Source organism: Paralichthys olivaceus, chromosome 11 (assembly GCF_024713975.1).
Source record: "Paralichthys olivaceus isolate ysfri-2021 chromosome 11, ASM2471397v2, whole genome shotgun sequence".
NCBI lineage: Eukaryota > Metazoa > Chordata > Actinopteri > Pleuronectiformes > Paralichthyidae > Paralichthys > Paralichthys olivaceus.
The window spans coordinates 21095763-21122826 of NC_091103.1; the positions used below are offsets into that span (position 1 = coordinate 21095763).

Consider the following 27064-nt stretch of genomic DNA (forward strand, 5'->3'; position numbering starts at 1 on the left):
TCTTCTGCCTGTGTTGCTTTGGGGAAAAAACAGAAGGAGGGAGGGTACTCGCTCAGTTGAGGAGTTACAGTCTCAATGTGCACAACCTCAACTGGCCCTCACTGAACAACACAATGTTTAGTCATGTACAGTCCTCTGCTGAAGACTCGCAACATCCCCGGGAATAAAAAAGTAGTCCAGGCTGGATTTTCCTAAGCTAGAATGCTACAGGCAAACATCTTTTTAGTGCCTTGTATTCATTATCTGGGGAAGACGTGATTTTCCATGACTGTACTGTTAAGTTAGCCACCATCACCACTTGGGGGCTAAACTATGTGACTGCTCAACAACTGTGCAATGTGGGAACTTTGAAACCCCAACAGTCCGATTTGAAAATGGGATCCAGACCCGCACCGCTAACTTCTTCCTTCTTCCTTCTCAGTACCTGCTTGTGTTAGCTGAGTGCTGAGTCAGAGCCTTTACTTCCCTAAAGCCCACATCCAATCAGTATAATCAAACACAACTACACATCTCTTCCTGCTTAAGGAAAAATGGCTACGGACACAAAGTTGTTGGTGGAAACAGTTTGAGCTTGGATTATTTAAGACAAGTGGGGTTGATTGATGCAGCTCTGCACTGCTGGCTGAGTGTTGTTTTAATTAAGGTGGTTAAAGTGGTGGTTTCACTGTAAATCCAATGTTGAGACTTGTTTGGATTCTGTAGGTGCTGCTGCCGCTGAGAACAACTCTCTCCTCTTAGATTCCAGTCAGCTCATTTCTTCCTCCTGATCTATGTTTCTCCTGGTTGATTCAATCAGCAAAACATCCCTAATCAATGCACGGCTGCTGACTAATGAAGGACGACCAATTCTATACCATCGTCATTAAGGGTTGGAGCCACCGAAATGGGCTGCTTTGGGTTTGGTAATTGCTGCATGTGAATAATGAATCAAACAGATCAATCTTTCAACATACACTGAGGTGTTGGTAACGACATGACTTGCATCACTGGATCGTCATCATCACCCTAATATACAAAGCAGCCTCCAGGCGATGATTTAGGCTGCGTGTCAGAAATAACGATGTTAAAGTCACTGCAGTTTACAAAAATAAAAGTCAGTTTACTTACAGTGATCCTCTCGTCTCGGTCGTCAATGTTTACGCCATCTTTTTTCCATGATATGGTGGGTTCAGGATGTCCACGTGGAGGCTGACACTCCAGGACTGCTGGTTCTCCTGCCGCCACGATCACATCTGCAGGGTTTTGTCGAAAGTCGTCTCGTAGAACTGCAATAAAACAGAAAGGGAAAAAAGTCCTTCGTTAGGAAATGAACAAGGGAACAGTTACAGAAGCAGATGATTGCAATGTACAAAACAAACAATTGAAGCTTTTGCTATATTCATAAAATACATATTTTAATAGCCTGTTCCCCCATAACGTTACTGTGAATAAGCTTTACAACAGCAATGATAAACACATTTGTGCCCATCATTATCTCCAAAAGCAAAGACCTTCTTCTTTGTTGACCAAACAAAACAGGCCTACATACAATCAATCACACACACCTTAGTACACGCTGATCATAACCTCTCCATCATCCCTTCTTCATCTGTCCCTGACACTCTGTATTTACATCCCCTGCCCTCATACACCCATGCTGCCTTGACACAGATGAAAATCTACATTATATCCAATCCACAATTGCTCCTCGCTAACAACTTTTGTAGGATATGACTCTTATTTGCATTGATTACCCCTGGAGAAGGTGGCGTAAAAAAGATGACACAGCCATGGATTTCCATTATTCGGACATTAGGGGTTCATAGCTTCTCATTCTTGTTGGCACAAATTTGATACTAATAAATGGGAAGATTTGAAGGGATTAAATGAGCAAATCTGATTTTCATTTGGGGCTGAATGTAATATTGCAAAAACCCGCCCCTCTTCAAATCATTACTCTTCGCCTGCCTGCATTATCAGAATATCACATCAATATCATTACTAACTGGTAGCTGCTACAAGCAGATCAATGCATATCTATTTTCTGAGGGGCAGAGGACCAGCAGTTCTCTGGCCTCCACATCTCTGGTGTGCAGGATAAACTGGAGCTTTATTGAGAAAGTAATGAAAAAGCAACAAGCTCACTTCTGCAGACAGCATGCCAGTAATCATTTTCCCAGCTCCAATGCATACACTTATAAAAGAAAAAACAGCGCTTGTAAATTTCAGGCTGTAATTCAGGCCACACACAAAGTATGTGAAGTCAGCACAGCGTGTGCACGTGCATCGTTATCTCTTTACATACGTGATATATGTGAATATATGCGTGTTGGTTACTTTGTCTGTGTTTTGGGGATAAAACTGAGCTTTTGCCGTCTGTTGTCTCACGCTCTTCGGTTTGCTCTAAAGTCACCTTAGTTACAGATCAAAGTCTGACTCACCCGTGGACCCCTCACCTACTGACAGCCAACAAATTCCTGACTAAACCCTTTAAGCCACTTCTGTTAGAAACCACTCTCTGCTTCGTCTTCCACTGAGTGGGAATCCAATGCAACAGTAGGGACATGACTTGAGAATATGACGGGCGGTATAATAGCTTTCTCAGTCTTTCACTGCATCATCTCGTCCCAACCTTCATGTGTACATCCTCGACATTCCTTCAGTGCTCAGCGTAGAAAAAGTATTTACGAGAAACAGCTAAAAGATTCATCAGGATGAGGGATGCAACTGCAGATGTATGCACACTGTGCTGCAAACGTATAACGACTCTGTGTGTGTGTGTGTGTGTGTGTGTGACCCCCTTAACTCTCTACACTCGCTCTGATCCAACTCAAACTCAGAAGTGCAGCTGTGTGGAGAGTGATCTCATTTGCTGCAGTTAAAAGCAGATACAGTCATTCAGGAATGTAAACAGTAAACATCCGATCCATTAGAGCACCAGCTCATTCTGAAGAAACAGCGTCTCTGTTTGTATCAGGAAGGTCAACCTGCTCTGAAGAGCGTTATTGTAAAGTAGACTTTAAGAATCAAGGTGAGTCGAACACTGCAGGTGCCGTGTGCAGCCTTGGCTCTGATATATGCAAACATGCATTTTCTGTTCAAACATCTCTCGTTCTTGTTCTTCTGTACTTGATATAAGTGGGAAAAGCATAAGACTAAACATCTTGCATGAGCAATGAAGATTGAGCAATATCCTGTTGATCAAGTCTATGAGTACTTGAAAACTTAAGAGTGCGGAGTCTGTCAGAGAATTCATGTTTTCCCTGCATGGCAAATGCTGAGCCTGTAATAAATGCTTGGATGAGCGAGCCCAGTGACTTTAACTGTAACATTAAGTGCACCTCATCTGCTCTCAGTTGGTCTCCACCTCCCCTGCTGGCCTCACTGTAACTCTTTCAACTAACATGCAGATGCATCTGTCCCTCTGGAAAATGTGTGGAGGAAAAACGGGGGGAGAAAGGGATGCTGTGCTGACTAGCTGGAGGCCGGAGGGAGAGCTGGCATCATTCAGTGTTTACACCAACAGCGCAGTGACCTCCACCTCCTCCTCCGCAGCACTCACTCCCCCACCTCGCTGCCCTCTCTCCTCCTCCAAACCAACACCTCTTTGTTATAAACACAGCTGAGTGTAGCGCGGCAGACAGCCCCGAACATCTGTGTATCTGAAAACAAAATCCTTTGGGATGGAGGAAGAGTGAGTAAGGGGGAGACAGTGGCAGCCAGACAGTCTGTCAGACAGACAGATGGACCCAGATCTGGATGGGGTACAAAGCCCCGACTCTTCCGCCAGAAGCCCTGTCAGATCCGGAGCTGTGGTGGAATTGGTTGCCTCTGGCCCCCCTGGTTTAAGTAAGGTATCCAACGACTCTCCTTCCTGTATTTATCCTGCACAAGGCCCCCGCTCTCCTGACTCCCTCACTGTTCCTGTTCTGGGACCCAGAATTGGGTGAAAAAAAATGGGATAGAGAGGCTCTCACGCTGTGCACTGTCCTGAAAGTGTGCATGTGTGTGTGTGTCTGGTGTGGTCCGTGTCTGTGTTTGGGATAATGAGCCTACTCTACCATTCTGTCTCTCGAGTGAGCCTGCAGCTGTCCCCCAGCAGATAATATTTCCATCGCTATTAACAGAGGCCAAGCTCAATGTGTGTGTCTATGTGTGTGTTTGTGTGTACAGATTTTTTCAGTTTGTGGCTTAATATGTGAAAATGGGCCGAAGTAACAGGTCCCAGCATGAAGACGCCTCTTTGTCTGTCCTGGATTTGCTCAAATATGCCGATGATGGATGATGAACAGAGTAAATACCCGGAGCTGGACAGTTGTCAATACACTTTGTCAGGATAAAAAATATCTATTGCATTGAGTTTCCTCAGCTCCACTTTTCACTAAAAACAAAACGCATTGTGTGTCATCTGGCTGGCATGTCTCACTGCAACACAAACAGATGACTCTGCATAAAACAACTACATCTATCAAAGCAGAGGTTTAGTATGCAGAGGCAAACATCTGTTGGGTCCCGCCAAGCCAAGTCTAACCACACTTTGCTGTACTGTATGATAAATCGCTCCCTGGGTCCACAGTAGCAAATTGGAGCTGCGCTGAGGCTAACGCAATTAGCGGCCATCATTTCTTACACCCAAACCGACGTTTAAAGGTCAGCAGAGATGGCTGCTCTCAGCTCTGACAACTCCCAGGTTCATCACCCCCACAAACTATCCCTTGCCCCCCCCCCCAACACACACACATACACACACACTGTCTTTGCCTCAGGAAATTGAAAACAGATGTTTAAATGTCAAATTAAAATGAGATTCCTGTGCTGCCCCTCCAACATTAATGAAAATGAAGACTTAATGCCACACACAAGTCTGGGTGGGAAGATCAGATGAGCTTTGTTCTGAGGAAATTAAACCAAGTACAACAAGCTTCCCGGCAAATCTTTGGAAGGATACAAAAACAGAACCACTAGGGATTTAAGATTTATCAGAAAGCACCCAGAGTCAATCCTGCAGAGACACTGAGCAGAGCATGGGTCTCGCCTTTGGCTCTTTTTTTTATTTTCCTGTGAAACACAATGGACAGAGAAGGGAAGGGAAATGAATGATAACAGTAGAGAAAGGGAACCAAAGAAAGGAAAAATTGTAGAAGGAAAAAAGAGAGAATGCCCCATATAAATAAATAGTCTCTTCTTTTAAACAGAACAAATTAGCTCTATTTGCTTCACAAGCTGCCAAAGTGTCAGGCTATCAGGGGTCAAACATCATCAAATATTACCTGAGGATATAAAGGAGGGATGAATGGACTGTAAAATGAATACCAAGAAAATATCAAATGGCTAAGCAGCCCCAGATGTTCTTGGTTATATGCGGCCGCTTCCAGGACCAGCTGCAGTATCTTTCTACTTCCTCAACACTATGAAGCAGTGACAGGAAAAAGTTAATGTCTGGAAAACAGCAAAATGCAATATATTTTACTGCAAAAGAAATAAACTATTATAGGGAGGTTTCTGTTATATTTCATAGGTGAGGAAAACTGTCACATATTCACGGTAGCGGAATCGTTTTCAGATCTGCTTAATTCTGGTCAACTGACAGGTTTATGGGAATTAAAATAGGGCTGACAATGGATGAGCTCCCCACCGGCACATTTGTACTCACTGTACAACACAATTCCTCCGCCCCTTCATGAAAGTTGTTTATGCCATAAGGAAAAAAAACTGCCTTGTTCACAGTTAGTGCAGCTACGTTGTGTGCTAGCTCCTTCCATATCGATGCTTTTCACCTTGCCTCCAGCTTTGTCTTGTGGGACAACCACCTCTCGTCCTCTCCCTCGGTGTGCCTCACACTTTGTCTCTAAATTTCTCTCTCCCCTCTCAGCATTTGACCCCCTTATCGTACCTCTCTCTCCGTGCACACACACTGAGTAGCTTACATCAAAGACGCGCTCATAGCGATGGTGTGTTAACCCATGCCACTCTATTGCAAAGGCTGTTGGATAATTTGCCAGCAGCGTGAGTACAGTTTGTGTGTGTGTGTGTGTGTGTGTGTGTGTGTGTGTTGCACTGCACATATCTGTAGTTTGCTGGTGGGTGTGAAGACAACACTCCTGCTGTCCTCTGGAGACCTGCTGCCCCCCCCCTCCTCTCACTCCTCCTTCTCATTCCCTTGTTCCTCCCTGACCCCACCAGCAGGGAGATCAGATTGGACATGGCAGACTCCCCTCTCTTTCTCAATCTGGCTCTCGTTCCTAAGCTCTGAGCTCATGCCCTCTCGTCCACCCTGCAGACATTCTATGCTCTCCTGCAGCACGCAAGCTGAACTGAGCAAGCCCACAGCACTGTCTGGGATTGGTGATTATAGATATACACTTCACTTACACATATTTATAGATAAATTGTTGTAAATAATCATATAATAAATTCATCACACATGCTCCCAAGCAATATCCTAAATGTTTTGTTCTTTTGGGATTGAACTGATAGATTTCACATTTAGTTTCCAATGCTGCATTGATAAATCATTTTAGAAAACAATAGCATTTCTCAAGACAAGCGTGACATCCAATATGAGCTCACATCTGCAGATTCAGATTGGTTAAAAATGCTTGACAGCCTAAGTGCCTGGTTGACCGCAAGATACCTCGTGGACACCCGTAAATATGTCAGCAGGAGCAGACGCACTATTACCCGACTGGCCTTTAGGGTTTGCACCTGCACACCTTGGATGCTGTGAGGTCATCCTTCACACTCGGATGTCATGTCATTAAACGGAGACAGGATGTCCCGATTAACAACTATAAATATTCATAGCCTCAATAATAAACCATGTGAGTCTATTAGTAAATAAACAAAACGCAGGCATACCCAGCGCGAGTCTGTCAACACGATCTTTCAACTGAAATAAATGGAAGAAAACTATGTTTGAAAATCATCTGAAGATGTTGAAGATCTGACGAGTGTGTGACCCTGTGTTTTGATCAGCTTCCAGAGAATGAGCAGCACATGTGCTACTAACTGAAGAGATATACAGAAACAAATTTCACCATGCCATGTAGGGAAATGACTCAGCCTGGCCCAGCTGCTGTATGTGTGTAGAGTAAAGCAGGGGTAAGATGAAGAGGGTGGGGGGGTAAAGGCATTTACACTGTGCTGTGCCAGGTGATTACAGCCCATACCTGGCACCGGCAGCCAGGGCAAATGGCTTTATGGACCTTTCACTGGCACAGCAGAGGACGTGTCTGCACTCGCTGTGGCCCAGTGAGGTTACAGACAAGACTATTCAATCTCAGCACTTCAATCTCAACGTTACACACCTCAACAAACACATGCAGACCTCATGTGCATTGGTATCCAAATGCAATTAATTTATGTACATAAAGAAACACAAGCGTGCACACACACACACACACACACACACTTACCACATAAAGGAAAGCCCTGCTACACAGCCACACAGACAGAGAGGCCATTGAGTGCCTGTGTTTGTTTAAATGGTCATAAGTCTTCTCGTCAGGCTTGGAGAGAGAGAGATGGCGTGTGGTGAACACGGCGAAAGGCACAGAGGGCATCGGGGAGGCAGGTTTATGTGAGTGACTGAGTGAGTGACTGAGTGACTTGGCAGCTCATAGTTCAATAAACAGAGCCCGTTTGATTGGAGTGCTGGGTGAGCAGGAGTTTGACTAAAAGAAAGAACGCTTCGAGTGTTGGAGGAATGTCGGAGAAAAAAACTTAAGCAAAGTGTTAAAAAAATGTTAAAAAAGAACTTAATCTAATAAAATCCTCATAGGAGCACCCACCCCTGCAAAGCAAACTGTGCAATGAACATATGTATGGGATTATCACATCGAACGTAATGATTTAAAGGAATCAACGATCCATTTGGGGATTTGTCAGCCACTGACAGATCAGCCCGTACACTCTGTCTTCAAATGAAAGTGATTTCATGGCTGTTTTGATTCTCAAGGACATCTCGGTACCTGCTATGGCAGCACTACATCAAGTATTGTACTTATTTAATGCATTCAGACATACATAGTCTTCTCATTCAGGGCTGAATAGAATGTTACATTTAAAACAGTGCTGATGCCAATGGAATTCATTCTGTTTCCAGTCTCACGCTGTGTTTCAGGAGTTTCATGTTGCAGTAAAATAATAAAAAATGGGAGAAGCATGTAAATCAACATATTTTACAAGTAAAGAATTGACTCCACTTGCAAAAAAAAAAACCTTTCCCACATAAGATAAATGATGTAGCTGTAACAACACCGAGCTCTCAACATTGAACTGCAGCACTTATATTATGTCGTCTGTAGCAACCCAGCAGGGACCATGCTCTGCATTTAGGCACAAAGGTATAAGCTGTGTGAGTAAAGCCTGTCCTCAGCGTTGTAAGCTTTGTCTATAGGTGGAGCTCTACCACCTGTTCCCAGGGGACGCAGAGGAACTGAGAGCCCTAGTAACCTGGCTCTCACCACTCACTGCATAGCCTGGAGCCTGAAGCTCTCTGCAAGTAGACACAAAAGAGCAGATGTAACACTATCACGCACACAAACATGTACACCTGTACAGTATGCTCCCTCATTCTCAGGCTCTTTCTCCCTTTCACACATGACACAGACAGAGGCCACAGGGACGTGTTCATAGGCTGTTATTGCCCCCTGTGAACGATATTCACTGAATAAGCTGCTTCCTGCATACGTAAATGAAATATACACAATATACATAGAATGATAATTTGTATTGTACTTATTTTAAGACAAACCTCCAGTATTCTTTATTTTTTAAAGATTTATTGTATATCAGCACTTGGCTATAAATATATTGTGGAATGCAATGTAGGTTATTGTAGACACACCTCAGAGGATGAGTTTCTCTTTATAAGGACCTTGATGCAGATGTTTCCATTGGTGCTAAATCCAGCTGGAGAAACGGTTTCTATGTAAAGTGCTGACAGTGTGTAAAGCTCCATGGATTATCCCCAGTAATGAGGACATTGATTCTGGAAAGAGATGTTGAATCTTTAAATGTCATTCTCCCATGAGCTCTTCTCCGAGCACCAAATCCCACTTTCCTTGTATTGAGGAAGAGGCAGAAAATAGATGGATTTATTAAAAAACTAAATTAGCTATTAGACATGACTAAATACACTTGAGATAAGTGAAAACAATATTTTTTTAAATTTAGGACGACTGACCCTTTATGAACTCTTTCCTCTCTATTTAAGTCTGAATGTCTCGCTCTTTTCACACTGCAGCGCCTGTATTCAGCCTTACTCATCAGTATGAGGCTCCACAGCGTAATTGGATTTTACACAAAACTGGTGAGAATATGCAGATTGCAGATTTGTTGCCTTGAATGCTCATTACAGTAAATCTCTTTACCTCCAGAAACACAGGCGTGAAGACGCCAAGAGCCGTGAAGACGCCAAGAGCAGTAGAATATCTTTATCCACTTGTGCCTATAAACCCTGCTACGTGTTTTGCACAGCTCAATTCACATTGTGTCAGCTCTGTTTGCTGACAATATCTCACTGTGAGCTGCCCTCCCATCTGTGTGGCCCCACCAGCTCACCCTCTCCCAGCATCTGCAGAGATGAGGGCCTTATTAAAACAATCTTCCCAATTAACATTCCTGGTCCCTGGAGCCCCACTGGCCCTCCCCCCTGCTCCTCCAGACCTGACCCCTCCTTGTCTCTACGACGACAAAGAAGCTGTGTAGGACCCAGACCGGCCACGGGACTCTTGAATATAGGCCGAGAGGGGGGTGTGTGAGGCAACTTGTTTTTCCTCCTGAGGAACCAAAACCTGAGTGGTTGGCTGTTTTCACGTGTCTCTGCTTGTGTGCTCATATTTGTACCGTTTGTGTGAGAAGAAAAGAAAATTGGAGGGAAGGAGGGCAAGGCAATTTATATTTTTAAAAGCACCTTTCATACTCTGAGGGAGATTTAAAGTGCTATATAGGAAATACAAGCAAAATAAAAGAACAGCAGAATGAAAGAGGTAAAATAAATACAATCAACTAATCTGTATCATGAACTAGAAATAAGTTGGAAGGGAAAAACTTATCGAAATAGAAAAGTCTCTGTAAAATAAAGAAAATAAAAATAGAATAAAATACAATGATAGATATGACTTTATTAAATTGTTTAGTTAGAGGCACTGAATAAAAAAGTTTTCAACCTGATTTTAAAAGTTGCAATGAATGGAGCATTCCTGAGATCATCAGTCAGTTGTTTCCGTGCTGCATAGTGACTAAAAGCTGGTTCACCATGTTTAGATCTGACCCTGGGTACCACTAGCAGACCACTCCCCAGTGATCTCAGGTGTCTTGGAGGGTTATATTGGACTAACATGTCTGTTATGTATTTGGGAGAAGCTCTAGGAAAGAATAAATGCGTTAGCAGCAGTCAGGCAGGACATTCATCACAATCGCTCTTAATTTGACGTGACAGGCATTGATATGGGCTCGTTTGAGCAAGGTGGACGACTCATGATTTTGGGGCTGGGGGGGAGCACTGTAAGAGGAGCCCATCCGCTCGCTAACTCACACCATCAGAGAAATTACGTCCATAAACACGGCACGCTTTCCTGCAGAGTGCCATTTGACCTGCAGCTTACCCTCATCTGAACATTATGGAACACACACATCTGCTGCAGATCTTTTCATTTCTCTAACAGCCCGAGATCTCCTGACCAGATAACAGGATAACCACCAATCTCTTGCTCATCTTCCAAAAACAAAGAGACATCGTCGAAAAACAGCAGAGACTGACGGAGTGTTATTCTGCAGAGGTGCTATGCAGACAGAACCAGGGCAAGGGGGGAAATGAGATCCTGGAGATGAGACTGTTGATGTTGACCGAGGGTCTGACTTTGCTTCATGTCAGAGATAATGGAAATCATAAACATTATACAGCTCCCGCTCATTCCTTTGCTCAGCTGGACTCTCCAGTGGTTAATGTACAGCTTCCATCGCTCCAGCGCAGGATTCTCGTATGTTTGTGCGGGCAGGTGTGTTTGCTTGTGTTTTAAGACTCCCTACTGACTGTGCTGCCAGTCTGTTTGGGCTACGCCTTATTAATACATGCTTAATGAGATCCAGTGCACTTGCGGTGCGCGGATGTCTCAGGAGCATATGTCAAACAAAGTAATTCAAAGCAGAGGAGCTGGAAGTCTCTCTTTTATCTTCAATTGGCGTAATGGAAATCTCAGCGTAATACACTTAGTTTCCAATGAAAGTCTAATTTGATAGATGTTTGGGAAACGGTAGTGAGTGAGTGAGCGATTGTTGTGGAGAACAGTGTGACCATAAACTGGATTGTTGGATTACATCAGCGGCTGTTGGAGAGGTGACTGCAGAGGCGTAATATGATAGCTGCTGTGTGGAGGGAAACAGGCAGGCACAGAGGAAAAGGGGGAAGGAAAAACACAAGGGGCTCCAATGTAATGTTACAGCAGATCCCTCAGACTTTCGTCATGGCCACTTTCATTTCCACCATGCTGATCCTCCTGTAATCACTTTACCAGGTACAGGGGAAACGGGTAGACGAGGAAGGAAGGAGGAAGAGGGACAAAAAGAGGGGAAGAGCAGATGAAGCAAAAGTGTGGGGGTGTGTGTGGCGGGGTCCTCCACAGATACAGGGCGCAGGAACATTAAAGAGGGTGAGAGAAAGCAAATGAGGGATCCAAACATGTGCTGCATCTCCAGAGGGGCACATCTTTCTCTCATCAGTTTCTGTCCCCATTTCAATGGCTTCCACATGGACCCTAAACACTCCCAGATGGACCCCGAGAAGATGAAACGATGACCATATCCCTATCTCAGAGGAGATCTGTTACGGTGGGAAGTGATAGCGAAAGGAGCAGAGCGAGGGAGCGCTGTCAATGGTAGTTTGCCAAAAAGAAATAGAGAGTTGAAATTTCATCTTTAGCACTTCTACAATGGGAATGTGCATGTGATCACTGCCAAACAATTTGGTGCTATAGCTCTTCACAGCACTTGTCAAGTTGTCCAACATGCAATATTGCGTGTGGCTGATGCCAAGGAGAACGTAATGCAAGTGTGCCAGAAATTACCCTGATCCCTGTGAAATTGACACTGTGTAAGGTTTCAAGACTGATGTTAAGCCCCAGGATTTTCCATCTTTACATTTACATTAGAAGGAGCACAGACAAAGACAAAAGTTTTTCTCCTTTGTTTTATGGGACACTTTGCTACTGTTAACATGGCTAACATCCTGGTGAGGTGATTTATGATCCCTCTCCCCAGGGTACAAAGCCAAGCCCAGCAGCAGCCAGGGAAATTTAAGGCTACTGCACCAACTCTGCTCACAGAGGACTCGAAAATATCTGCTAGATTTATAGAAGTGGGAGAGAAATCATTTCCTCCTCTGAGGTGCTGCTTGCTTTTTCTCTAGACTCCCTAAAGTGAAGTTTGGCAGCATGAGCCTGATGAATAGAGAGGAGTGTGGAGGTGCATTTTATCTAAACATATTTTATGTGGTGATTCAGGTTTCTTAACTGTGTTTCTTCTCCAGCGTTTACTCGGCCTCTACATTCAAAGTCTGTCTTCTCAATCTTTTTATCCATGGCATCGCTTCCATGAATCTCATCTTTCAGAAACTGCTGAAGAGACTTCTCCCATTACATTTTTTTTAAATCCAATCCCCAAGTCAGCAAATTGTCTTCTGATAAAAAAAACCTCACTTGTACAATCGTGTCTGTTAAAGTCATTTTCAAATTAGTATAGTAATAGGTTGCTATGAGTTAGCAGATAATAACTGTCAATTAAGCTATTGGTTGTCAAGGTGACAACACACGATAAGACGTTTTCCAAATACAGGAGGCACGATTGAAAAATTACCAAGAGATGATGGACAACTGCTGGCTTTACTGGGTGACATTAACAAGACATTAAATACTGGTCCCATATCTTCTCAATCCCATCCCCAGCAGGCTGCAATGAAGCTGCTGATGGGTCTTCAAAACGTCTGAAAAATTAATATATGAACACCTAATCACATTGAAGGAGCTTCCTCTGGCAGTTAATCCTCATGGGAAGACAAGGTCTTGGTAAGGATGGTATAAAACCTATCAAATGTTCAATATAATGAACTTATTAAAGATCAGCCGATGGCGTGTTTCATTTCACTTTTAATAAGGCCGATTTATCCCCCTGGTTCTAATTTCTGTTTTATTTTCTCCTTTTCATTTCCCTGTTGCCCAGTCTTTCTGTTAAAATGTGTGAAAATGTGTAAGTAGGAATGATATTTTTTCTATTCTGATTAAAGTGACTTATTCTTTTTTTTTTTAAACCCTGACCTTCCTGTCTTATCTCTTCCCCTCACCTCCTCCTCTGCATAGCATCTGAGCAGGTGTCTACAGGGACATCCAACGGAAACAGCAACCTCCAGTTCACCTCTTCATAATGGAGGGGAAAAAAAATCCTACTCAACATGGATGCCATTCCCAACATCCAAAGGCATGTGGTCAGCCCAAAGCCCCTGTGCATCATAGACAGATTACTCTGACAGGAAAAGAGGAGCCCATCTGGAGCAGAGCAGGGGCAAGGAGCAAAGGCAGGGGGAGAGGAAATTTAAGAAATGGAGGAGGAAGACCAAGCTGCATGATTTGGTGGATAAAGAAAATGCATGTCAGGAAGACAGAGGAGTATTTGGGAGATGGGGTGGGGGCAGATGTTTGAGGTTTCTTGCCAAAGGGGGATGCAGGGACGCATGAATGATCTACAGCACCAAGTGGGATGTGCAGTTCAAATCCGGCCTCAGAAGAGGCAGGACGAGGTGAATAAGAGTTCTAGGAAGTCTGGATTATTTAAAAAGTTAAACGTATTTCAAGATCTTGTAAATGATGATAGATATAATATAACGTTGCAGAGGACTTGTTGATGGACGCTCGGCTGAGTGAGCAGTGTGTGTTAAGCTGTGTGACAGGTTAGGTGTGTGTTTGAGGTCAGCAGCAGTGTGTACACACGGCACTGTGTTAAGAGCTGCTGGGCTGTGTGGTCAGTGGTACATCTCATTAGCACCTGCGGACCCAACCGGTTCGCTGCACTCACGGAGCGGCAGCAGAGCTGGGGCGTAAAACAGGCAAGCGGGAAAGCAAACATGAAACACTCTCCTGTGCCAGCAAACAAACTGTCCCCTGCCATAAAGTGACAGAGAAAGAGAGAGATCAACAACCATCATCTCTCTCTCTCAGTATCTCTTCAACAAACTAAACATCCTCAGCACAGAGAGGTCAGGACTCAGCGAACAGATAAACCCTCCCTCCGCTCTTTCCAGCTCTCCTGAGATAAGACATGCCTGACGTGCCTCACATGAGGAGACGATTCCACCACGAAATGATGCCACAGCCTCCGCTCAGAGCAAATCATCAAATAGATCCATGTTTAACTTGCGTGAGGCTCAAATATGCCAACAAAGCCATGATGAAAGAATGTGCAGCTAAAAAGCTACATTGTGCTCAACAAAGGGGAAAAAGCTAATCAGGGCCAGGATGTGATGGGACTTGTTGGCCTCTGGAGCAGCACATGAGGGTGTTCAGCTTGTTGTGGAGAAGAGTAAAATAAAACAGAGCTGATCATGTCATGCGGGTGAGACCTATCTTGGAGCACAGGCCATATGGGTGATATCAATAAAACGTGGCTCCACTATTTCAGTTGAGCATTGTGTTTTATTTGTTGTGGCTGTAATGCAAGTCCCCTCTGCTATAGTCATAGGAACTGGACATATCCCAGGATCCTACATACACAATATCCCACATGTCGTTGTTCTGCTACCCAGACCGGAGCAGCAACAGAGTAATGTGTCATAAACTGCTGCATACATGCCAAGGCAAGAGGGATGATGGTGAGGATGGAGTCAATCCTCTGGCACCACATTGCACATCACATAGTTGTGCAAGATGGTAAACTTGTGTTAGGGATAGTATGAAAGTTTTGTCTCTCAGTCAAATAACAGCATGGATATTTAGACTCAAAATGCCAATACATTCCTTTACAAGTAATATAAACTCATAACTTTGGAATTACCACACGGACACAAAGTTCAGAGTATTTGCAAGTCATGACTGATCGATCCAGATCAAAACAGTCAAATATATACAGTTTTGTGTAGTTTCGTCCTACGACAGATCATCATGGGGCAGTACACACACAGACACTCGGCAAACAGTTATAGTCTGTATTCCACCTGATTTGCATCATTTTGGAATGTGGGATCAGACTGGCACAGCCGGGTCACATTATGTTGGAAGGAAAAATCTGCACATATTTTAACTTGACTAAAAACAAGACATTACATTCCCCTGAACCAACTGGATCTGCCTGTAACGTTTAGCACTGATTGCAAACACTCCCCCCCGAGTCCACATGCCTTCTATTGTCTGAGTCCCCACCATGTTGTCTGAATCTGGGAGAGATAGCATCTCAGCAAAGTCCTCTCTGTGGTTGCCAGAGACCTTCAGAGCCTGTGGGAGGCTGCACACCTGCACGACAGACAATAGCAAACGCTCCTATAGATCCTGCTCGTCTTTTGAAGTGGCGACGGATTTGAGTTCAATACCCCAGGTTCTCTTTTTATCTTACTCATCACTCTGCGGTTTCACCACACAGGCTTTGTGACGATAGACGGCTCTGAGATGAGTCGACCAGAGCTTTTAAGGACATTCAAGTGTTTGGTTGACCAGACAAGGTGTTCACATAGGGTGCAAACAAAGCAAAAGTGGTTCTGGTGTCTATAGGGGGGTACATGCTATGGTGGATATCCACTGTGGTCAGATCTGCCAAATTTTCATAGCACAAGTTAATTGGCATTGGGTCAGGTATCCAGGCAGAGCCAGTGAAAATATACAGATGGTGGGGAGACAAATCATGGATGATAACCTGAGAGCTACAGTATGTTTGGGTTGGGGAGGGAAAACACCACACTGAGAGAACTTTACATTCCGTACCCGAGTAACACAGCCGCATCTCTTTCCTTGGTTTGTGGGAAGACTGAAAACGCTCCAAAGCATAAACTAGCTGTGAAATACGGCATCATAAAATGCAGTGGGTTTTTCGATTATGAAGAATCAATGAATTATTCAGAGGCAACTTATGGCAAAAATTTTATCTGCATCTAGCTGCTTCATCCCTGTCTCATATTCTTTTTCTTTGGTTTTTTCTCTCCTCGTTTTAGCTCTTTCTCAATATATCAAATGTTTTCACCCCCGTCTCCCTCGTTTCTATTCTGTCTGATTAGCAGCACAAACCTGAGGGAAGACATCAGGGAGGAAACAAAGGGGCAGAGTCTGGGAGGAAGGGAGTGTTACACTGTGATTGACTGGTGCTAAAGTGGACACCTTACTCCTTGACAAGGCTACAACAAAGTCAAGTGAGTGGAAAACCTGACTAGTCAACAGAGACGTCCCACGCATGCCAGACACTGCTCCAGCGACAGCTCTGTCATCATGTGGCTAAAAACCGGCGGTGTTGTCCTTACAGTCGCGGTGTCTGACCCACTGTCTGTCACCATGTATTTTACTAGGCCTCCTTAACTACACAGCATCAGCACACGGGCCCAGAACAATGACTTTCTCACTGTACATCACAGGAGTTTACTCTGCTTGCAGATGATACTCTAGCAGCCACTGGGGAATGAACCAGTCAGAGATGAATCTTCTCTCTGCGGTGACAGAAAGGCCGTACTTTATGTCTCTGCACAAGTAATGGTCTCTCTCAGGCTCTGCTCCAGGCCACATCTCTTACTGTACATATTTATTTTGTTGCATGTCCTGTTTTGTAGACATGCACTTTTGCATGAAGCAATGAAAAGCAGATAGTTCCTGATAATATTCTACTACAACTAAAACACCTTAAAACACTAAATTTAAGAAAGCATGGTGAAAAGTTTCCCAAATTTAGATGTGCAGCTCATTATCTGCTCTCAGTAGTTGATGCTGGTTATCAGTGGTTTTCAGCTTAAAGTGCAAGTCAGATTCATATGCAAAACACATTTGACATGCTTGAATGCTGTTGAACAGCATAATGTACTACCTCAAAGTTCTTAAGGGAAATATAAATGAGTTAACTACACAAACTAAAAGCTTTTGCTGGCAGTCGTCTGCATAGAGCAAATCCATTTTAAGTCTGTGTACATTCTGACAAAGCCTTCACAACAGCTTGAACTCTAAACTGAATAAGTGAATATTTACTTGGCCCGCTTCCCGCTTCTACTTTTTTGTGCTCCTTCCAATGATAACAGTTATTACTGGGTCAGATGTCAATGATCACTGTTAATGAGAATATGAAAATATGACTCAGTGTAGGTCTATGACTCAGTCTTCTTTACCTGTTGGCCTTTTGCTTCTGATTTAAAAAAAACATGATCATAATGTGCCAGTCCAGCACACACAGGCACAAGCCAAGCTACAGAGGAGGATACATGAAAACTTCACTTCCTGAACCAAAGAACATGTTTTACTTTCTGTAATAACTTCACAAATGAGAAAGAAATTGAAATTACTTCCAGCATTAAATGAAGCTTGACTTGAGCTTGACTTGAGCTTGGCAAGATTCTTCAATTCCACCTCACCAAGCAGGACACTGGGTGCACTGCTAAGAAAACACTACAGCATCTGTCATTAATCCAAAGTATGTGCTTCAAATGAGTCACTACTACTAACAAAACCCATTGTTTAGAATGGGTGAAGTAAGCACTGGCAGTGATCACCCTGACTGATGAAGTACGAGCAATCCATGGCCACTCTACAGGAGATAGCGGAGCAGTGCCTAGGCTGAAGAGGCCCTCCACCTTCTCATCTGTTGACTAAAAGCCCTCTGTCACTGCTTCATGCATGCATCCTCATCCACCCACACCCTGCACAAGCCCATAATGAGCCCTGGGCTAATGCATAGAACAACACAATTAAAGCCAAAATAGACAACTCCCCACTCTAGAGCCATGAGCATGGAACAGAGCACTCAGAGTGCGGATGCATTTGCGTATCCTACGATGTGAGCTCGACCACTCTTGCATGTATATTGTGTCCCTCTGTGTGCGTGTGTTTGCTCTAAGAAGCACAGTGGAGATGACAGCTCCAGCTAGTGGTCCTTTGACCTGTGGCCTAAAGGCCCAGCATAAGACGGCGCTGCTGGTTTGCAGCTAGTTCCTCCCTCTGGCAAAGAATCCTTGGCAGGTCACCATGAAACACAGAGGCCACAGGCACATGGACCTGATCCAGGATGCCACGCTCGGTTTGAACTCTTGACAAAGAGAAAAAAATATATATTTCCCTTTAGAAAGTCTTGGAAGAAAGGGAAGAGAGGAACAGTCCAGAAGCATGCTGTAGTCAAAGAAATCTAAGTCAGATTTCTGCTCGAACAGGCCAACCCCAGCTGATAATAATAATTTCACTGAGGCAACATTTGCTTCCAGCTACACTATGTACGAGTTAAATTGTCTTCACAATGGTACATTAGTTATGGCCCCGATATATTTGTCTTCCTCTGCCTCTCTTTTCTTTGAGCCATGAAGAAAATCGTTCTTGGTTTCTGTGCTGCTTTGCTATTCCCCATTTCTGTCACAGCTATTATTTCATGAAATCTGACTCCTGGTATTCTGTTTCTTTTCAATTTCCTTTTCTGCGCTCCCTCCTCCTGTGTCAACCACCCGTCAGTGCACAGCACAATGTGCCAAAAATATCCCTGTACCAAAAAACAATGTCAAATCTACATTCAATTAAATGTAGCAGTTCAAAACAGAAGGAACACATTTTGCTTTTCACAAAAAAAATACAAGGAGAACTCATCCTGATATTTCACTCTCCCTTTGACTTCATCTCTGTCAGTGTGTTTATTTATTCCTCAGAGAATGTTTGTGTTTAAGTGCTTGTTTTGGACAGACAACATGCTCTCAGCAGACTACCAACGAGTCCCTGACAGGCCTCCCATGATTTCCTTTTCCCAAAGATAATATACATTCTAATGCAGAAGAAGAAAGCAGCTAATTGAGCTGAAATCTAAGCTAATTGGCTTCTATTTAGCCTCTTCCTGTCCTACAGCAGTGTGTACACACTGAGGGAATATTCTTTGGCCCACTTCAGAGAGAACCACCAACAAACAGCAGCAATCAGATGCATGATAGTGGTGCAGGGTGTGGTGCGCCCCTGGCTGAACTACTGGGTACAGACAACTTGACCTGTGTTTGTGCAGCGTGCTGCAGACGTAGCTGATAGACATCTCTGTCTCTGGCAGTTCCCACCATAACGTCCCCTTTAGAGGGTCTTAGTTACCCTCAGACCTGCCCCCAACTCCCTGTGGATCATTTTCTAGATTTCCTTCCGGTATGATGTTGTTACACGTCCACAGCATGTGTGCATTTGTGTGAGTGAGAGTGTGTGTGACCAAGGGCATAATTTACACTGGGGAAAAGAAATCCTACCTTTGTTCAAAAACGTTAGTGACCTAAACTCCCTCTGAACTAATATAGTCATTAAGTTATTTTTCTTGCTTTCTTTAAAAAAAAAAAAAAAATCATAGAATAACTCATATATACATTTGTGTCCTCCACGAATGCCCTTTTGTTTGGCCTTATGGTGAATAATGTGTGTAAGACCTGCAGAGAGACATTGATTTGATTTTATCTGAGCAACACGGGTGCACTGAAGTAGAAGAGACAAAGTGGAGCACGATCCTCAATTTGATCTACGGGGTGCAAAGGCAGAGAATTCACTGTACACGATGATGGGTAATAAAACAAATGAAGCAAGACTCAAATGCTACTTGCGCCATTGTGGCTACATGACCTACATCTGTAGAGTGGAAGAATGCTGATCCTTATCTAATGTAGGATATGGCCTGAGGATAAGACAAGTCATTTTGGCACACAAACCTCTGTTATTCACTGTATTATTGTTTTCAACTAGAACAGGCAGCTCCAAGAGTCGATGAGTGTGCCGCTTTAATTGATGCGGCAATAGGGTTTGATTCATGTTACGTTCTACAAGGAGAGAGAGCCATGAAGTATCCGATGAGGGCTCGGGCAGGGTTACATTAAAGGCATTCCCGTGAACTCTCAGCACTTCATAGCACAAGATCCCAGTCTCCGCTTTCCCCTTCCAGACAGATGCCAAAGTCATTGTTTTTTCTGAGCCGGGTTTTCAGAGAGAAAACTCGATCCCACTGGCTGCCAGTGTCACCAGTGGCCCCCCGTCCTCCCCCGTCATTCAATCCCATCTCCCCTCCTTTCAGGAATGCACTTCAGTCATTCTTCCTTAGTCTCCCTCCCTCTTTTCTCTGGACCATGGTGCCCGAGGCAGTCTGGGGGAAGTGTGTGTTTGGTTGGCCCAGATCTATTCATCCCTCTCTGGTGAAACGGGATACAGTGACCTCCTCTGTGTCCGGTGGTCCCGATCTCAGGCTCCTGTCTGGTAAGTGTCAGAGATCGACAACCTGCGCGGGGAGAGGGAGGTAACTTGATGGTTGGTCAGGAGACAAGCCAAGAACATGAGCCTGTCAGACACCACAGAGGGATGATACTAAATCTGAGTGAAAGCACCAGCAGGAATGTTCTGCAGTGAGTTTATGTTAACTGTGGCTCAACACTATGGACCGAGATCTCAGAGCCATCTGTTGTGCTGCCATCGTTCCTCTTCCTCAAAGGAAAGCAGCAGAGAATATTCAGCATCCAAACCATGACTAATAAACAATGCAGGTTGCTTGAACATGCCATACTGTACCTCAGAGGGGGATATAAATGCATCCATTTCTATGCTATTTTAATTCACTGTGACATATTTCCCATTAAGGTACAAACTGGGGACAATTACAGAGAGGGTTCCTCTACTATAAAAAGGGGGTATGTATAGCATCCCCTACCTTGCCAGACATGACAACCTCTCTACGCCTCACATTAGCATAATCTACGTTCACCGTGTGAGCTGCAATTTGTCTGGAAAATCTTTCCCCCCACAGGTTCATTATTGAGAGTGTGTCCATTAAAAACAACTGAATTACCATCACAACTGGCTCACCGTGGTGTTGGCAGTCTTTGAAAGAGTAATTGGATCCATTAAGGCTGGAAAAACTGTAAAGGACTGAGATCCATGTTTCTTTGTTTGTGTGAGTGTGTGTGTGTGTGTGTGTGTGTGTGTGTGTGTGTGTGTGTGTGTGTGAGCGCACATGCATGTGGGTATGTGTATGGATATGAGAAAATGCCAGTACATGTCAGTTCCTCTTGACTTTCTCTGCAGCAGAACAATGGTTAATTGGGACCAATTAAGATATAAATTCATAATTTAATTTAGTATTTTTTAAAGCATATTGGCAGGAAAGTAATTTTAATTACAATTCTCAACAAGCGCAGCACTGGACAGACTTTTGAATGTGGCTGTCATTGGAACAAATGCTGCAATATGAACTGCTACACACAGTGGATCACTTTCCTGACCTTTAAGCAAAACTGCATTTACCAATATTTTTTTGCATGAAAATACCATCTCATCATCATCATCTTGCCTGAATCATGGGAAGAAAAAAACCCATCATGGTTTTACTGAACAACATCAAACAGCTATCTGCTAGTTTTAAGGGGTTAAAAACTAGGATGATCCATTGGGAGACAGGTCATCTGTGCACAGCAGCCCAGCGATGTGAATCCATTTACAGTTTAAAAAAATAAAAGACCCTTTAACTTTGCAACACCTGCACCGGACAGCTCATCTTACTAATGTTACGAACAGGTATCCTTGCTCTGTGATAAATCTGACCACAGCCACAGCAAAGCTCCTCCGAACAGCCCTCCCCTTATGATGAATGAACAAACCTATGAGAGTCCTTGAAGCATGGGGGTTACTAGGAAATGCCACAAACCTATCTGTCTCAATTGTGTTCAACAGCCTGTGATTTCTATGGGTCCTTGCAGGAATGTGTGTGCCTCTGTGTGCAGGTCCTAAAAAGAATGAATGCTGCAAAGCCATTACCTGCCCAATTATGAAAGTCTCATTCAGCATGCAGCCTTGCAAAACCAAACTCCATGAAATTGATTACCCATACACCTGCACCTCATTTGTGACCATTATTCTCCACCTCCCCTGTCAGTGACTCTCTGCAGGGTGCTGTTCATTCCCCACCCAAAGAAAAACAAAAAATCAAAACACTATTTAAAGAGGCAAATATATTAAATCCTGGACACAATAACTGGAATACACATTTCCTGAAATGTAGGAAAGATCCAACAATTGCATTTTTTCCACCCATTTGACACAAAGAGAAAACAAGAGGACATGGACGACATAAAAACAGGACAGAAAGAAATAAACAAAAAGATGCTGAATAATCACCTTGCTGCAAACGTTTTCCTCTTTCCTATCAATTGCAACCCTGCTTATTTTAATTTCCTCATTCTATCCTATGTATTTCTTCCCCTTCTGATTCAGACTGACCTCCTACATTAGGCTCAAGGTTACTGGGGTGGGCACAAGGACATTCCTTTGAGACCGACGGCAACGCTTGGTTGCCACTAGATAAATAGAGATGTTTTATGGCTGCTGGTGACAGTAAAACTATATAAGATGACAAATAGGCTATTCTGAACATGCAGAGGGGATATTTGTTTTATTGCTGAGCTAAGGATGAACACTGAGAGGTTTTACTACAGTTAATCATCAAAAATATACCACTGTTACCAGTTTATTATTCAGTGACAGGTACGGAGTGGTTGAAATTTCAGCCATTACACTGATAAGGCAGCGAGTAGAAAGCCAATGGTGGCCTCTGGCTCTACTCTACTGTGTTTCTCTGTGTTTTGTAATAACGAACCCCTCAGTTTTCAGTGATGGATAAGTGCAGCTCCTGGAAAAAAAAAAGAAGCCTATTTGCGTTCTGCTGTTGACCTCCGTCACTCAGTGGGAAACTCTCTGGGGACGCCCTCCACTCTCCATCTCTCCATCCTTCCGCCTGTCCATTCCTCCCTTCATCGCTGACTGCCCAGTAGCTATGCGCACATATCTTCTGATAATGTTACAGGGCTTTTCTCTCACAGTGATACCTTAGGGGGAGGCAGGATGACAACACAGTCAAGTCAAATTGCGCACAGATGGCTTGTATCCCTGGCTGTTGCAAGCAAGAACCAATGTTGGGCTATTTTTCTCTGAGTCCAGTTTCTTGGCTTGATCTCAGTTTTTCTTCTGAGATGGACTCCAGGGAATGTCTCAACTCCCACTCAGTGAGCTCGGATGCGAGAGGATTTGGCCTTGCCTGCTGGCTGTGCTTAAAACATAGGTTATGTGGATGCACTATACCGAGGAAAATCTGCTTGTACCAGAACAAAAACTCACAGGAATGGCAGTCGGTGGTAGGCGCACACCATCATGGTGAGAGAAAGAAACAACTGTAAAACAAAGCTTGGGTAGTGAATGTGTCAGATCTGTCTGGTAATGTGTGTGTGAGGTAAGGAGTCACGCTGTGGTGGGTCCCACACAGCAGTAGCTGGTGAGTAAGTCTGGCGTTGGGCTGACTGCGAGGCGACCTCTCCTGTCTCCCCTGACTGTTGTTTTGCATTCTTCATAATTAGAAGCGCCCAAGCATGCCAGGCATTCCTAATAGAGGTGTTTTACACTAGCGGCTGACACCATCACTCAATCTGAAGCCAATGGTCCTTTCCCAAAGGTCAACAACTCAGCCTTCTCTTACTCTGAGCTGCCTCCTTCCCAGAGATGGGGGGCCCCGCATGTCAGCGTGACAAAGCCACACGCCTCCTTCTTTTGTTCCCTCCCTCCTGCCCTACCTCTACAGACCCTGGCAACCAACACTAGGGCCTGGTACTAGGTAAACCAAGACTCCCTATAGAGATGGATGACTCCTCTTCTTCCTACACCAATGAAGACGAATGCTAAGCATGAATTATTAAGGGCCAGAGCAGAGGGGAATATTTTGATATTGAAACCTTATGAATAATTCCAGCAGGGCTACCCCAAAATGAATTATCTTGTTCTCCATGTACTGCTGAAGGAGATGCTGCTCTTCGTCTCCAGGGGTTCAGGTAGTGGAAAGAGGATGCAATATGCTGTATATAAAAATGCATGCCATACGGATATTTGGTATTGTGAGCGAGGTGAAAACAGCCTGAGTTGCGATCTGTTTGGGCAATGTAGGATTGTATATTCTTTTTGATCCAGTGGTCAAAGATGGGTCCATAGAGAGACTGGGATGAGGAGTGTGTGGAATGCAGAGGGGGCTGCAGTGATTGGGATGCGAGGGTTGGGGTTGCATGTCCAATTATCTGGCAGGCAAGGAGAGAGGCGAGCCGGCCAATTAGATGAAAAAGGAGAGAGACCTCTGCCACAGGGAGACAGACAGGCAGCTAGACAGAAACATAGTCTATTGAGACATAAGCAGGAAGGAAAACTGAAAAAAAGGTCGACAGAAGGAAAGATAGATAAAATATATTTCTCTTCTTCTTTTCTGAGAGGTGAAGGAAAAGAAATGTGTATTTTTTTATACTGAATGTATAACACAGTGTATCCCTGATCACTAAAGATTCATGACTACTACACCAATAACATCCTCATTTGTGCATCAGTCAATCTTGGTAAAACCATCCATTTCTACAATTTTTCATTCCCTGGAAACTAGAACTTGGTCAATACACACACACACACACACACACACACACACACACACACAGACACACACACACACACATCTGTATCTGCATTTATATTTCTTTTAGGAAACATTGCCAAATTTTAAAAGTTATAAAAGTTATCTAGTCTATCTGAAATTTTTACTCCTTAATATTGGTATTGGCATCGGCACCCTAAAAAATCTGTGTCGGTGGGGCTCTACTGGCAACATTTCAGGATTTTACAGTGTGGGTCCCCTCTGTTAAAAGAATATACTGCATGCCAAACACTGGAATCTAATTATCATTTAACACTCTTTAATTTGTTGACACTGAGCTCCAGAAAAATTATGATTATAACCTTAGAGAATCTGCGGCGAGCCAAATACTTGACTGAATAACTCTTAATAGGGTTATTACTTAATAATGTCATATATCCACCTCTACAATAGCTCTCTGTGCTGCTGCCAGTTTTCATGAGGTCTGCTATAATTTACAGTGAGGCTGACTATTATTACTTTCCTTCTTAAAGACACTTGTCAAAGTGACTACGGATTAAATCTAAGGGTAAATATGGAGCAGGAAAAAGTCTGATTTCCAGTTAAACAATGAAACGCTGTCTTACCCTGAATATTTCATTGGCTGTCAAGTGGGAAGATGCTGTAATAATAGCAGTAACAGTAATAGTCATAGTGATACTGTCTCTCCAGCACATATAGGCAACAATTACAAATCGTCCATTCCCACTTTCTATTTCAGGAGGTCATATAGGGTGGTGTGAAACCTTGCACATGTGTTGTATAGGTAGGTAACTTTATGTTCTGATGACCATTGAAATAACAACTAGGTAGGAGCTTTGTTAGCCCAAAATAACTGCTACCAAGGCTACCGCCAAGATGGCAGCTGAGTGATGAGACTCACCTATAAGGACTTTGGTATTCCTCAGATAAATCTTTTACAAGCATGATAGAAATCATCTTCAAAATCCTCAACAGTTACGACACCGCAGTTCTCGGAAAACGTCGAATTCTATCTGTTGCAACTCATAGACCTTTTCACTGGCTTCAAAGTCTGTCAGTTATTTGATTTCTCTGCTCTATCATTTCTATGGCCTGACGATGCTGAGCGATTGCTCACTCACTCCAGGAATGTCTGGTGACTTCTCAATGTCTCATTTAAGTCTAAGCAAATTGAGGGGTTTTGAACTAAACATCGCTGCACTCTGCGGCCAAGTCAAGTCCAAACAGTGGATTCTGTCGTTTTAGACCAACTGTATAATTTCTGGCACCACAGGAATGGAGCCACGACTCTAAACTGAGACAATGCTCACTCGCTTTGAAAGAGGAGTAACACTGCCGTGCAGTCTGTCTGCCAATCCGCTATCACACACTGCGATAATGGGAAAAGGTCTTCACCACAATCACGAGCATGGGATTCTTTTTTGAGGCACCTGCACTGCACCGAAGACCGGAGGACAAACCCAATCATCATCAAAGAGGCAGAATCCATCACCATCGAGCAAGAACACTCACTGTTATACAGAGAAACATGCAGAGGCTACAAACAGGATATTAAAGACCTTGGTCCTCTCGTCTTACAGCTGCTTCTCACTACAAAGGCTCTCGCAAGCCAATAATTAGCCACAGGTCCACTTCACACGCTCGCCCTGACCCCTGACTTATTTTACTCACCACTACTTCCTGTGAGCATATTTAGGGTCCTGTTGTAAATGACCCTTTGATGAGGGAGCAGCACAGATGTTAATACATGCAAAGCCATTAGTAGTCCTTTGTGCTTAAATACATCATAATTTGGAGTTAAACAGACAAAGGTCAAGAGGGCACTCTGGCTTGACCTGGGACGGCCCTTAGCGCTCGATCAGTGGTTAGTCTTTAACAAACCTCTTCAAGGAGAGCCAGTGTGCTGGCTGAGAGAGGATGACACAGGAGGCTGCTTACTGATGTGTGAAGAAATGCAATTTACCTCTCATCAGAACAGAGATTAGAAGTAAATGCGAGGAGGATGGGGTCATCAGTCTTTTAGTTCTCAAGGCCACTCCCTCCTTCTTGCATAGCCACTTACACAACTGCCTGTGCATAATTATGCTTAATAGAACTCACACAGAGAATAAGCAGAAATGAAGCAAGTCTAACTATTCATGATATGAAAGATGAAAATGTTGAGGGTTGGTGAACAAGTGTTTTTCAAAGCTTTGTGAATACTTTTTGGGAGGTGAAGCCAACAGGCAAAGGTGAATCTGCCGCTGCATTGATCATCAGCCGTAACCACAGACAACGTGTTAACATTTCATCTTCTCTTTTGTTTCTCCTTTCTATCCACATTCTGTCAATCATTCTGTCTTCCTCCACTCTCTTCCCTGGTCCTTTGCCTTAAACTCCATTTATGTCTAATGTCTATGTTCTATCCTTGAAAGCCACATACATTATATTTCACACAATGAAGCCTGTAGTG

General features: G+C 43.7%; 1 protein-coding gene across 6 annotated transcripts in view; it reads right to left on the reverse strand.

Annotated features, from left to right (window-relative positions):
* Positions 1-27064, reverse strand: part of robo1 (roundabout, axon guidance receptor, homolog 1 (Drosophila)) — a 206046-nt gene that overhangs the window by 39384 nt on the left and 139598 nt on the right. For all 6 annotated transcript variants that reach the window (XM_069534290.1, XM_069534293.1, XM_069534288.1 and 3 more), the window contains one exon: positions 1108-1265. In XM_069534290.1, the coding sequence (XP_069390391.1) occupies positions 1108-1265 (158 nt within the window). The remainder of the gene's footprint in view (positions 1-1107; positions 1266-27064) is intronic.